The 13,807-nt window shown below is 35.1% G+C and overlaps 4 protein-coding genes across 4 annotated transcripts; 3 read left to right on the top strand and 1 right to left on the bottom strand.

Moving 5' to 3' along the window:
* Window positions 1–403: 403 nt before the first annotated feature.
* LOC106419841 lies at window positions 404–2,920 on the top strand. The gene is made up of 6 exons (XM_013860682.3): window positions 404–1,109; window positions 1,189–1,466; window positions 1,744–1,916; window positions 2,009–2,069; window positions 2,161–2,222; window positions 2,708–2,920. The coding sequence occupies exons 1-6, from the start codon at window positions 590–592 to the stop codon at window positions 2,712–2,714; spliced, it is 1,101 nt and encodes a 366-aa protein (XP_013716136.1). The 5' UTR covers window positions 404–589; the 3' UTR covers window positions 2,715–2,920.
* A 775-nt stretch (window positions 2,921–3,695) lies between these two features.
* Window positions 3,696–5,130, bottom strand: LOC125591359 (transcription repressor OFP4-like). The gene has a single exon (XM_048765461.1). The coding sequence runs from the start codon at window positions 4,773–4,775 to the stop codon at window positions 3,870–3,872; it is 906 nt and encodes a 301-aa protein (XP_048621418.1). The 5' UTR covers window positions 4,776–5,130; the 3' UTR covers window positions 3,696–3,869.
* Window positions 5,131–8,608: 3,478 nt separating this feature from the next.
* Window positions 8,609–10,406, top strand: LOC125591360 (transcription repressor OFP17-like). The gene is made up of 2 exons (XM_048765462.1): window positions 8,609–9,870; window positions 9,949–10,406. The coding sequence occupies exons 1-2, from the start codon at window positions 9,576–9,578 to the stop codon at window positions 10,242–10,244; spliced, it is 591 nt and encodes a 196-aa protein (XP_048621419.1). The 5' UTR covers window positions 8,609–9,575; the 3' UTR covers window positions 10,245–10,406.
* Window positions 10,407–10,953: 547 nt separating this feature from the next.
* BNAA09G49600D lies at window positions 10,954–11,430 on the top strand. Its single transcript, XM_013860787.3, has one exon. It carries the CDS (start codon window positions 10,954–10,956, stop codon window positions 11,428–11,430), a length of 477 nt encoding a protein of 158 aa, XP_013716241.1.
* Window positions 11,431–13,807: the final 2,377 nt, after the last annotated feature.

Below are 13,807 nucleotides of genomic sequence, written 5' to 3'. Positions count from 1 at the left end.
CTCGTGAAGAAGTGCTACTGCAGCAGCTGCTGGAATCCTGGAAGAGTATATTCTTTAGGTCTCGCTGCCTCCAGGGGCGGACGTAGAGGAAAATTTATAGTGGGCATAATTGAAATATTTTAAAGAGTTAGGGATGAATTTGCTAAAAATAAAGAGAGATATCTTTTAAAAATCGTGATATCTTGCCGTTCTCTCTGTAGAGAATTAGCATGTAAGCCGGTTCATGCTATAAACACGACACGCGTTGTTATTTTAAAGAACGGAAATAGCAAAAAAAGAAGAGCGCTTCGTCTTCGCCTCTGATTTCTTGCTGTTCTCTCCGTAGAGATTTGGCATGTCCGCCGTTTCATGCTAGAGAAACCGCACGCGTCGTTTTTCTGAGAAACGGAAATAGCCAAAAAAAAAAAAGACGCTTCGTCTTCGCCTCTGTTTTCGTGCCGTTCTCTCCGTAGAGATTTGGCATGTACGTCGTTTCACTCTAAAGAAATCGCATCCGTCGTTGTTTTGAGGAACGGAAATAACATAAAAAGGACTTAACCGTCGTCTTCGCCTTCACACCTCCGGGAGAGTTTGATTTGAGTCGGCAACGATGGCATTATCACAGTGGAAGGAAGCTATCCTCGAAGGAATTTTCACGGAGATCGAGCAAGGACTCGTGGAGGAGAAGAATCTCGAACGGTTAGAGAATCTAGTGGAGATTCTCCACAAAGAAGGCTCTAAAGTCCCCCAATCAGTGAAGGAATCGTACTGTCAAGTCGCCGTAGAATGTACAGCGAGGTGTCTCACCAACGAGAGAGACGCAAAAGAGGCTTACACTGAAGCAATCAGATCGATTTGGCTCCGTCGGGTTATGCCGTTATGCGATAAGGTCAGTTGCTTGGTTACTCGTGACCTCTTGAACAGCTGTAAAAGATTATGGAGGGCTCATGGTGACGATAAGGCTCGTGAGGCCTTGATGGATGAGACTACGAGAGAGAAAGCTTTGGCTTCTTTGAGGAAAGTTGTTTCTGAGCTGCACCCTAACATTGATTGTGCCTATGGTGAGAGAGATGAATCTGAAGAGACTAGTAAAGAAACAGGAGAGACAGAGCCAATGGAGGAAGACGAAGGTCTTACACTACACTCTCTTGAACCTTTTGAGGTTTTTTAGAATTGGATTAAAAGTTTTTTTTGATTTTTTTGTTATAGGGAGACTCTCAGATATTGAAGAGGAAGGAGCTTGTGGTGAGTTAGAAGCTGCATCTCCGCCACGGAGGATGAAGACCATTTCCTCTGCAGTTGTTGCCAAGGCGCTTGAAGAGCTTAGAGCTTCTAAAATCGACCTGATGAATGCCTTGGCAGAAGCAGGAGGACCTTCAAATTGGAAGGTTGCTTCGACTACACAACAAGAGAATGTTGTTGCTGGTCCTCCTGCAGCAAACAAGCCTAGCTTGATGGAGAGAAGAGCCACAGCACAGACTTGTGAGGTGAAGTTGTTCATGTTTTATTGTTTCATCAGATGATCTATGCTATTGTCTTAGGTCTTCCTGTGTTTAAGTAGCTAATATAATTGAACATTCACTAAGTTTAATAGCACTATTCATTCTTTAATCAGATGATCTATGATGTCGTCTTAGGTTTCCTGTGTTTAAATAACTAGTATGATGGAACACTCAAGTCACTCGTATTCACTAATGTGGGACTTGTTTTGTTCAATCGAGTTGTTTTTTCACATTTTGTTTGTTTGTTTGTTTGTTTGATTAGTGGGAAGACTCAATTGATGATGATTCAGATGGAGAAAATGGTGAAGCGGATAATGAACCAAGAGGTAAAAGGATTGTGGTGTCTCCTTGGAAAAGAAACCTTGTTGGTGGTAGAAGGCCGAAGATTCCTTGGAGTACTGCAGAAACGCTGGCCGTTATGAAAGGCTATGAGAAGTACTTGAAACCTAAAAGTTTTCTTAGATTTTAGATTGAACATCTGTCATGAATTAATGTTGATTTGCTATACTCTTTTTGTGATTTTTCAGGTATGGTGCAAACTGGAAGCGGATCAAAGATGAGTGTGATATTCTAGTGCGCAGAACTAATGTACGCAGCTTCGTTTATCTCTCTGCTCTTTATTCATCTCTCTTAGAGTTGATTTTATCACGTTTCTAATGGTAGACACATTATCTCACAGGGTGATATTAAAGATAAACATCGAGTTGAGATGAGGCGTCTAGAGCGCCATCCTTTGAGTAGGTGAGTGCTTAGGTGGAGAAAAATGACATGAACTCTCACAAACAGTGAGCCATGTTCGTAGAAACTAATAGTCGCGCTTATTTTCACAATTCTTTTTGAATTGACACTCTACTTGTGGATCTGTGAGCAAATGTATAATACAAAATATGTTCTCTGGATTCTCATGAAAGACTATCGACTTCAGTACTTTACCATGTGGTCACGCTGCTCATGCTATAAAAGGGCAATTTGAATTGTGTAGGAATGGGTTTTATGGCTCCATGTGTTTGACCATTCATGTCATTAGTTGTTGATTGTATTATTATCAAAAGTCATGGTAATCTTACTTTTTGATCAATTAGTTGAGCCTATGAGCTTAGGGTATTGGTTTTTCAAATAGATGATGATCGTCCTTGTTTACTTTCGCCATGCCAACTCCTACATGCCTGTCTCATTATTATTACACAATTCATTTAATTTAATTTTTATTTTGTTTTTGCTTATAGGAACTGAGAAAAGACATCAGACCTCTTTTGCGTTGACGATTAACAAAATGCTGAACAAAGATATGTTGTGGCATCTATGGATGGGTAACATTTTGTCGCCTTGTCTTTAAACCCTTGAGAATTTGTACATATGATGATGATAATATCTAGTGACTCTGCTTGTTTAAGTAAACTAGGTTCCTTGATCAATCTAGGAGTTCATTTCGGTTTTTATTGGCTTGGTTAAACCTAACAAAGATTATTCTTACTTGGAACAAGTAGTGGCACCAGTGCAAATATCTATTAAACGTTATTGTTTGTGGTTGATGAATACCCAAAAAAAAAAGATGGCCATACCGTACTAACTGTATTGAGAGGTTGGAGGAGATGGGCATTGGGAAACAGCAACAAGACAGTGGTCCTCCCTCCTCCCATCTTCTTTTCTTTGCAACAATACCTTTAGGTTTTGAGACTTTCTCTCTGCTTTTCCTCTTTAATCATATCCTTTCTTGTGTCAGTGTTTCTTTCTCTCTCTAGCGATTATCTCTTCTTCAGGTTCTATTTTCGTGTTTCCTGCTTCATTTATCATTAGGACAGGAACCCATCGCTACTCGGTACTCGATGGCTTTCTGACTTGTCTCCGTGTGCTTCTTGTCACTACACTCTTGGCTTTTTTCATAACTATGGCTAAAACTCGATCAAATCCTAATATAATCCAAAGTTTAATCTTACTACAGTTAGTTATTGCTTTTTCCTTTGAAGACTTTTTTTTAAAATCATTACTGCATTTAAGTAGAATTGTAAAAGTCTTTGATTTGTAATTCACTTCTAAAAATACTTTAAATTGCTTTTAACGTTTGAAAAAAAAAGCAAAAAGCTGTTGTTTTAAGCAAATCTTCTGTTTTGGTATAGACTCGTGAGAACTGGGGGTATGTTGCTGGTTTTGTTAAAATGCTCAATTATGAATAAGTGTAAGTTCATTATGCTCACACATCACATCACATCCATCGACAATAAAACGAGTGATCGATCTATCTTTATTACGTTAAACAGACAAAACACAAAACTGGTCTTGCAAAGATAATGTCCACACAAGTTAGTTTAAACACTCTTTATATAACACTCTTTAATAAGAACAACTGTTTTTTAACAGATAATTATAGCTAAAACAATAACATGTTTTTTACTTTGACGCAACTTTAGAGTTTATGACTTCAAGCCATACTTGAACGAAAACCTTTAGGATAAGATCATGATACTCCTTTGGATTCAATGAAAGGTAACATGCTAGCAGTTCCCTCAAGTCTTGTGAAGCTCTGATGTTGTTCTCTTCTATCATCTCCACCATTGATTCTCTGAAATCTTTCTTCGGATCAAGAGAGCTCTTGATCACTGCGAAACTTTCAAGAACTTGTTTGTTCTGCGATCTTGATTTGCTTCTACGCGCTGGGACTTGAACCCTAGGAGAATTCACTTTGATTTTTATCCTTGGAGAGTTTGATGATGATCTTCTTCCGTTAGAAACATTCTTTTTGATCCTACACGCTTCTTCTTTCTCTTTATTGTTGACCTTAACTGAAAGATGATGAGGTTTACGCGATGTCTTGGTTCGGTTACTTGCTGGACAAGCTTTCTCTGCTGAGTCAAACACCTTCATCTCTTTGAACATTCTCTTCTTGAAATCTCTGCTATTCATGTCGATGACGTTGGAAGAAGCAGAGGAAGAAGAATCTTGGTTCGGAGGAAAGTTGATCTTCTTCTTGTTAAAGCCTGCAGATACAGAAGAAGAGGGAGGAGGAGAAGGCTTGTAAATAGTCTTTCTTTTGCTCTCTATCACGTGAAGAGAGTTTCTTGGTGAATTATGAAGGATCTTAGATTCTAAGGAAGTGTGTGATCTACTGGAGAAGTAAGTTCTTGAAGAGTGAGGAAGAGACTTATTAGACTCAGAGGAAGCTTTTGTTTTCTTGGTAGTGTTTAAGGAACAAGAAGAAGGAAGAGGATGTTTTTTTCTGGGTTTGGTCATGTTCTTGAGCTTGTGGAGCCATTTACTTGGGATCATAGCTGAAAGTTTGAACTTATAGTTCCTCATGACTGTTATAAAAGTGTGTGATCTTCTCGTAGAAAAGAGAGAGAGAATCTGTAGAGTTTTTTAGAAGTTGAGGAGTATCTATGTGACAGATAAAAAGAAATAAAGAGAAAAAAAAAAAAAAAAAAAAGAAATAAAGAGAGGATTTGAAAAACGACAATGTAAGAACAAAAGTAGGGTCCACCTCGTAGAATGTCTGTTGTTTGCACCAAACGGTCGCCCTAACCCAAATTGACAGAGTTAAACTAAACCAAATTCAAGTAAATTATCGGATTTAAAGCGGGAAACCATTACATATCATATTTGTTTTCTCCCTCTAACATAATCTCCATTATATTACTCAGTTTTTTTTATTATGGAAATGAATTTTACTACAATCCTATTTCATTTTAAAAAAAATGACAAACAAAAAATATTTTTTTGCATAAATATTTTTATTTCATTATGGAATTGGAAATTGAATAAAATTAGCATATATTTTTACTGTAGAATGAGATTTACATTGGAAACTAAATAGAATTAGAGATGCTCTAAGTGTTGTCTGTATACACAATACAAAAAGTTACAGAATATTAACACTTCTCAGTTTTATCATCCAAACTTATAAAACTTGAAAGAATTAAACCAAAATCGAATTAAAATTCATAAATACCAAAAACATTGTATCATTAATTATATCTCAAATACTTAAAGGAATCTAATTGAACCTAAACCGGCTTAACCAAAATATAAGAGTATCATTAGAAATGAAATTCTTAAACTGAGTCTCTCAATATATATATTAGTATTCTGAAGTAAAATAGATAAATTAAATAAAATTGATGTCATAAATTTTTTGGTGCAGACACGTGTAGAATTAGTCTTTCCTAATAAGTTTAACGTTTTTTTAGGGCTGGGCAAATAAACCGAACCCGAAAACCCGAACCAAATCCGATATGATAAAAATGAATCCGAACCGATCTGAATCCGATACAAATACCGAATGGATCTTGTTTTATGGTATTTCGGATTATGAGTATTATCCGAACCGAACCCGAACCTAAATGGATACCCGGTAGAACCCGAAACATTTAAAATTTTCAAAAAAAACCTATACAAAACATGATCTCAATTTCTAATATGTATCCAAAATATATTGAACATTAAAAATAATTATCTATTACATGAATATTGATGGTTGAAGGTGGCGGTTGACGGTTGAAGTTTATAGATTTTTGTTTTGTTTTTATTTAATAATGTTTTTAATTTCATGAGAACTTAGTTTTCGTTTGATTCTTTCATTTATTTGTTTTTTTCGATCAATAACTATGTTTACCTTTCGCTTGATTTTGAATGATCACATTTGATGTTCCTTTCTTATTTTTGAACCAATTTTATTTATGTTTTTGTTACAAAATAAGTACAAGTATTTGAAAATCGAAGAACCGATTTTACTTATATTTTGGTTACAAAGTAGATATAAATCAGGTACATTTAAACCGAAGAACCGATTGGGACCCGAACCCAAAAGTACAACGGATTGTACCGGTTCTTTGAAGATTTACTAAACCTGATCCAAACCCGATAGAACCCAAACCGGTCCCGGACCAAATTTTCATATAACCTGAATGGGGTTGATTTTGATAAACCCGAAAACCTGAAACCCGATTGGACTAAACCGAAACCCGATTGGGATCCCGAATGCCCAGGCCTAGTTTTTTTTATATAGGGATGTACCTCTACTTTTCTTCTTTTTCTTTTTTGTTTTTAGTTAATTTTTATATTAATTTGTTTCGTGAGAGACTCTTGCAAAATGTAACCAATTCGGGTATTCCAAGAGCATTTTCAATGAGAAGTTTTTCATCCAAATTCTCAGTATTAAAAAAAGGAAAAAAAAAAGAGAAGAGAATAAGAAAAGGATGTGAGAGAGGAGAATCGTTGCTATGTTAAAAAAAAAAACTTTGCAAGATTGATGCGAGACTCCTGTTAAATGTACCATGCAATGAGTGGTCAATTTATATATTTTTATTTTAAAGTTTATTTATTTAATATATACACTAATGTTATTGTTGTTTTATGAGAGACTATGAAAAGAGCTCTCATGTTAATGCTGTTCTAACAAAAGAAAAACCCAAAACCTAAATTTAAAATGGAAGTGCCCACACCTAGGGTTCCAAATTAGTTTAGATGCAATCTTTTTTTTTGAACAACCAGTTAAATGCAATCTTTTGTTTTATTTTTACCAATAATTTCAGTCGCAGTTAAAGACTAATATTAGTCTCGCAAGCTTGTGAAATAGCTGGGTACGCAGTAGCATCAACAATGGCAAATACCCCTTTGTCCAAAAAAAAAACAATGACAAATACCGTTTGAAATCACAATAGAAAGATTTGTTGTTCTTAATTAATTATATGAACCATTCAACCACATTATACCACGTACAATGAATTTCTTTTAAGTATTTGCGTTCATACGTGAAAAATGTTGCTTTTATTCGTCATTTATGAACGTCAACAACCATGGACTATTGAGCTCCACAATGAATGAATCTAGTGAACCCCATCATTTATTTTAGTGGGAAAGTTGATGAAAGCATCGTTTTGTAATGTCGTCTTCAAATTTTGTCACTAGTAGTAGCTATGTCGATTAGTGGTGTAACAGTATATACAGAATATTTCTGGTACGTAAATTCCAAAACATGATTCGGTGAACGTGACAAAGCGATTCAACAAAAGAGGTTAAACAATATTTCAGGTTGAAGTCCAATCTTTTTATATCCTATGTCATAATGTAATAATAATGGTGTAAAAATACTGTAGTGAAGAAGAAAAGACAGTTTTGCATAAAACTCGGCGACCAATACGATATCTAAATATAAACTTATGGTCTCATCAACTGATACGTGTGCTCTTTCATGCTTTTCACTTAGCTTTTTAATTTGTCAACGACTCGTACCATAAACATTCAAAAAGTTAATATTGTTTGCGTTTTCTTTTCATAGATGTTGTACAGGTTTTACTAAACCAATGATCAAGAAAATTACTCTAAAGTTGTCTTTGCATTTGAAACCGCTGAGATCATAAATCAATTATATTCTTGATAACCATTTCTTTAATTGACATTACTAACTAAGTCCTTAATTAATCTATACTATTAAAAGAGAAGTCATGACTTCTTTAATGTGTGATATTTTAAATGGACCATTCCTAGAAAGTTGCTTACATTTTTTTTTTTTGTATTTTCATAACAATATCCTAACAAGATATTTAATTCTCTTTTTATTTCATCAAAATGTTATTAGATATGGATAATTTCGAAAATATATTTATTCCATCAATATATAATTATAGTTGCATATAACCATTTATAATATACTTAATAATAATAACATTTAATTATTCTAGAGTTAATACCTGCATATGATCTAATTAGTAATAATAATAATAATTAATATTTATTATGCAAATAAAATCATGTTAGAATTACACCATGCAAATAATAAAATCGAATAAAAAATCATGTTATTATTATTATTATTTATGTTATACATTATACATGTATCAATATTTATTAAGATATTGTGTTAACAAAAATGTACTGATAAATATATAATATTTTAAAATACATTTCTATGGATTCAACCATATACTGGTTTTAATTTGGACCATTCCTTAAAATTTTATTAAATTTTACATGAAGTAATTATAATATTATAGTATTCATCTTTATAATTGAATACAAATGATTTTTTTAAAGAAAGTTCTAAACAAAATCTTTTAAAAACATTTTCAGAATTATTTTAAATTGTATATAAAAAAGTAATTATTTTTAAATTATTTATCATAAACTATAATTAGAAATTAAAGTTTATTTTAGTTTTGATTTATATATGAAAATTTAAAATTATACATAGTATTATAATTATATATTCAATGATAATAAAAATTTCAGCTGATTAATTTTCAAAAATAAAAATTACAAAGATTTTGTTAGAAAGATTCATTTTTATTTCAAATTAAAAAAAAAGATATTTTATCCAACTTAGTGTATTTCTCAAATATGATGTTTACAACAAACTTATTTTGAAGTACAGTGTATTATAGTATTTCTTTAAAAGAAATTCTTTACAGTATCTCAAAAAATTTCTTCTCTACTATATAGATCCAATTTAATTTGCTTTCATATAAATTTTAAATAAAAAGTATGTAAAGTAACATTATTACATAATAAAGTTTCCAAAATAATTTTTGTTACAAAAATACAAAATTTATAGTAATAATATATAAGCCACGTAAACATAGCTATTATAGAATTACATAATATATAATACTAAATTACATTAAGTTATTGGTAAATTTTGTTATATAAACTAAAATATTTTAGTATAGAAATGAGAAACCCGCACGGTTGTGCGGGTCGAGATCTAGTTGCTAATTAATTCAGTTAGACTATTAACTCCGGTCTCCTAACCAGGGGTTCTTAGCTGCGGCTACGAGACGGTTCTTAGCTTTTAACTAAGAAAAACTAAGAAATGTCTCTTAAAGAAGAGATATAAGAGACGTCTTTTAGTCGAAACACGTAAAAAAAATGTTAAACCATGAGTTAGAAACCTTAAATAAGAGATCAGGGTTAATCATGCTCTTAGTACGTTCCTCGATTATACGACTAACTAATTCAAATACTGTATAGTTTACTCAAACGACCTTTTCTTAAACATATAGGTCACTATGTTACAATGTCAAATCACATTAAAGTAGATTACGATTAAACAAGGGGTTTAAAGTTCATGGGACACCAGTCACACCACCATCATCATGACTTTTAATGCAAAGACGTGAAACCCACGTAAACACGAACCACCCTCCCAACAAAACTACTACAACAACCAAAAAAAAACAAATCGAGTTGGAACGGTTGAAAATGAGATTGAAGTCAAATTTCATTAAACTGAAATCAAAGATTTCGAAATCATGCAACCGGTTCATCTCCTTCTTTCTGGCTCGAGTTCGAAATGTGAATACCACACAATCTTCTTCTTCAACTATGTTGTCTTGTCTTTGTTTCCTCAGTACTAATAAGGAGCAAAGGATGAGCCAGATCACACCTAGAAGCTCCTCATGTAACAATAAAAAAAATCCTTTGTAACTATATTTCGGTTATTTGATTTTAATTTAATTATGTAATGCCATTGATGCAGCTAGTGTGGTCGATGATCAAAACCTTCTGCTCTCAAGAAAGATGTTTTCGTTGGCTATGACGCAAAGAAACAATCCAGCGAGGACGATAAAAAGAGAGGAAGATGCTGTGAAAGAGGCTTGCAGAAGGTTTGAGGACTATATGATCCATGTGATCGTTGAGGAAGGGAAGTTTGATTACTTGATGGACATGGAAGAGGTTAACTATTATTGGAATAATCTTAACGATCCTATCTTCATTGAGCTTGTGACTAGGTTCTATGGAGAGCTCTGCACAGACTTGTTTCCAAGCGACTGACGCTTGAACATGATCAAAATGGGGTTTTATCTTATCTTTATTATTTGGTTTTACAGCAAGTGAGAGGTGGGAATAACGTTCTTGCAACGAAATGAGGGAAGCTTGAGTTCACTATACAAACTATTTGTCAATTAATGGATGCCATGTTTTTTCACACAACTACAATATTTTGTTCCATATTGTTTTCCCTCAAACTTTTATTTCAAATCATATACATAGATGCTTAACCTACCAAGGATGGGCTCTGCACATAGACCGATGACACATTGCCTTGGCTTCATATTGCCTAGCTAACTCTTAAAATCCCCAATGACAAAATACTCCTTCTAAAACATCATCTATTTTGAAATGGAGAGAGTATAAAATTGCATGGCTCCAAATTATCATTTTTTAATTAAGAATACTCTAAAAATGTTTATATTCCCATAAATCTCAAATTCATGCATAGCCTGTCATTGTTGAGATTTCATTAAAAAAATTTACAATCTGAAAGTTAATTCAAAACAATCGCAGTTTATTGGAGAAGAAAAGGGAGTGTAATGTATGTATATATATAAACACCTTTCCCATTCAAAACTATATACTATACAATAAAATATGACCGCAAAGAATTCAAAACTTGTGAATCTGAATCTAAATCCTTTTTCACCTAATAAAGTAAGAACAAAAAATTATCCCTTGTCTTTTCGTTTCTCTTATACTTGAGCTAATGTCCCAGTTCCTCATAGAGTGTCCAATGTCTCAACAAGATCGTCCTAGTGCTTCTACGACCAACCTCCTTCCTGTGGTCATGAACGGTGACTATTACGGCGGATCATCGGCTGCAGTTCCCTTCAAATGGGAATCTCAGCCCGGAACTCCGAGACAACGACATTCTCCGGTCTCACCTCCACTCACACCTCCTCCTTCCTACTTCTACGCTTCTCTTTCCTCTACAAAACCTGTAAACCCTAGAAAACCCAACACTCACCTCGGTTCCGTGTTCAACAAGAATCGTGTCACCCCATCTTCTCCAGCTGCTTCATCTTCGTCATCCTCGTCTACAACATCTTCTCCGCTGAAAAGACATGATTTGTACGGAAGGAACAGCCCTAGATCACTGTGGTCCGGATCTAAACATTATCGTGCTAAATCTTCAGGATGTTACGCTTCCATCATTAAGGTGTTTCTAAGAGATGTCAAATGATTCTTATTTACTCTTTTTGTAATCTTGGAAATAATTTGTGAAGCTACTTTTCCTGGATTCATTTCATCTCCATGAATCAATATTAATTGGATCAGAAGTCAAAACCATATGCTTATATATATATCAAACTCTGATTCTAAATTAATCACATGATGAAGATGAAAGTGATACCTGTACGATCTGTAAATCCACGGGTCATGAGATGAGTGCTTGTCCCCGCAGCAGACCAAACCCATCCAAGTCTGATCAGGACGCCACTAATAAGAAGAAGAAGAAGCAAAAGCGGAAAAGAAGATGAAAGTGATATTATTTAAGATCAGATCTACGCATGTTCAGTATTGCTTCACTTTTGAGCAGTCATGTGAGACCATACTAAATAAATAATAAGTTTCACATATGGTCTAATCTTGTATTGTATTTTATTTTATCCAATCATTTTGTTGATTATTACTCTCTCTTTTGGGTTCTTTGCGGGAAGCACCTGTCACGTGACACCACATGTGCTTTAAGTCTGCTATGGAGTTCCACACATTGGCTGATTCCAAGCTGAGTTTCTTTTCTAGTGTGGAAATAAGGCACTGAGATTCATAAAAGTTTTTGAGTTTCTCATTAGAGTTTTTGCGCTACGGCATAAATTAGGGCACTAATTGGTTGCTTTCTTTCCAAGCTTCCTACATAGTGAAAGCCTAGTTTGAGGGAACCATACATAGTTCACATCTTTGTTTACAAATTTTCAAATCATTCCAATCAGATCAGGTTTTGGTTCTGATACAATTTTTTCACAGGGTTTGCTAAACTTTAAAATTCAAAAATCATTTTTCCTCTCTAGATTATATTCAAAATCATTTTATATGCCCCCACTCTAAATATTTTAGTTTAATATTGATGACCCCAACAAATATATTTTCTGCCTCCACCACTGGTTTTCTCTTTCTCTGTCTGAGTAATGCCACGGATTGGATCAGCGAGTTTGACTGTCTACTCCTAGCAAGATCATGAACGACGCTTTTAGCCTTCTCCACATCAATACTGAGATTAGATGGGATTGTCTCGTAAACTTCAGTCTCACCTGTTCCTGATGAGAATATGTCATTCACTGTATTCTTGAATAGTTTCTCTCTCAGACTCACGGCGATCAGTTTCGCTGGAAAGTTGAAGAATTACTGGTTTGTGATGGTTTTTGGTTTGAGAAGGGGTTAGTAGTAAGTTGAAGGATCTAGGAACTTTAGACTAGAATGTGTGATGAGATAGAAGAGTGGTTAGGACCTCAAGGAAAATTAAAAACCACAGAATTTAGAATGGTTGGAGATTATGGGCTATTAACATATTAACCAACCAAAGAATAGTTGGAATCCATAAATAGAAACAACAAAATGTGGGCTTCATCTCTCTCTCTCTCTGTTAGTTTCTCTCACTTCCCTTTCCTCTTTGATCTTTTGACCTAGAAAGCAACATTAATAAAAAAAAAACAGAGTCTTCTGTTTTGTTATTCATCTCACTAAAAGATTCTCAGCTTAGTTTCCTCTGTTTTAGTTGTTGTCTGTCCCTACGACCCGTCGAAACGCTACAGAAGCAAGAGCAAGCGAACCATCCTCAACACAAGACAACGAAACCTCCAGTTTCGTCTTCTCCTCTGCGTTTACAACGTAGAAAACGTACCTTCGATGGTCAACCTTCTGGAAGCTGCTTACCCTAGTCGCTTCAGCCCTATCTCCGTCTTCACGCTACACCTCGTCGAGCTCAAAGGACGAGCTCACGCGGTGCTCATGCCCCATCACCTCATGAACAAACTCGCAAATTGTCAACGGGTTCCAAAAGTTCGAGCAGCAGCACCAAGGAACCCTAATGGCTCAGCATTTCACAGCTGCGGCTCCGTTCTCTAGCATCAACGACGATATTTGCACTCTCGCACTTGACAAGAAAGCTGCTCTCATCGTCACCCCGTTCCATAAACAGTACGGGATAGACGGAAACGTCGACCACGCGAACTCGGCGATACGTAGTATAAACCTTAACGGTTGGACAAGGCACCTTGCTCGGTCGGAATATTTATCGACCGAGGAGAAACAGAAGGCAGAAGCTCTGTCCTAATGAGCCACACGTGGCGAAACGTAGCTGTGATATTCATTGAAGGCCGAGACGACGCTGAAGCCCTAGCCTTCTGCATGAGAATCGCTGAGCACCCGGACGTGAGCGTCACGATGATTCACTTCATACACAAGAGCTCTCTCTACCTCAACCAACAAGCAGGTGAAGAAAACGAATACTCAGAGGGTCACCTTATAAACGACTTCAAGAACTTCTCACTCAACAAACCCAAAATACATTATAGAGAAGAGATCATGAGAGATGGCGTGCAGACCACGCAAGTGATTAG

This window comes from Brassica napus, chromosome C8 (assembly GCF_020379485.1).
Source record: "Brassica napus cultivar Da-Ae chromosome C8, Da-Ae, whole genome shotgun sequence".
In the NCBI taxonomy this organism is placed as follows: domain Eukaryota; kingdom Viridiplantae; phylum Streptophyta; class Magnoliopsida; order Brassicales; family Brassicaceae; genus Brassica; species Brassica napus.
Note: the sequence above shows the minus strand (reverse complement) of the source record. Positions and strands in the feature narration are given on the sequence as shown.

Excerpts from the sequence above, each read along its gene's own strand:
- LOC106419841 (XM_013860682.3), top strand. The coding sequence starts at position 590 with ATGGCATTATCACAGTGGAAGGAAGCTATCCTCGAAGGAATTTTCACG. Across the intron at positions 1,917-2,008 it reads GTTATGAAAGGCTATGAGAA|GTATGGTGCAAACTGGAAGC; the intron begins GTACTTGAAACC and ends GTGATTTTTCAG. Across the intron at positions 2,070-2,160 it reads TTCTAGTGCGCAGAACTAAT|GGTGATATTAAAGATAAACA; the intron begins GTACGCAGCTTC and ends ATTATCTCACAG.
- LOC125591359 (XM_048765461.1), bottom strand. The coding sequence starts at position 4,775 with ATGAGGAACTATAAGTTCAAACTTTCAGCTATGATCCCAAGTAAATGG.
- LOC125591360 (XM_048765462.1), top strand. The coding sequence starts at position 9,576 with ATGCAAAGACGTGAAACCCACGTAAACACGAACCACCCTCCCAACAAA. Across the intron at positions 9,871-9,948 it reads CACACCTAGAAGCTCCTCAT|CTAGTGTGGTCGATGATCAA; the intron begins GTAACAATAAAA and ends CCATTGATGCAG.
- BNAA09G49600D (XM_013860787.3), top strand. The coding sequence starts at position 10,954 with ATGTCCCAGTTCCTCATAGAGTGTCCAATGTCTCAACAAGATCGTCCT.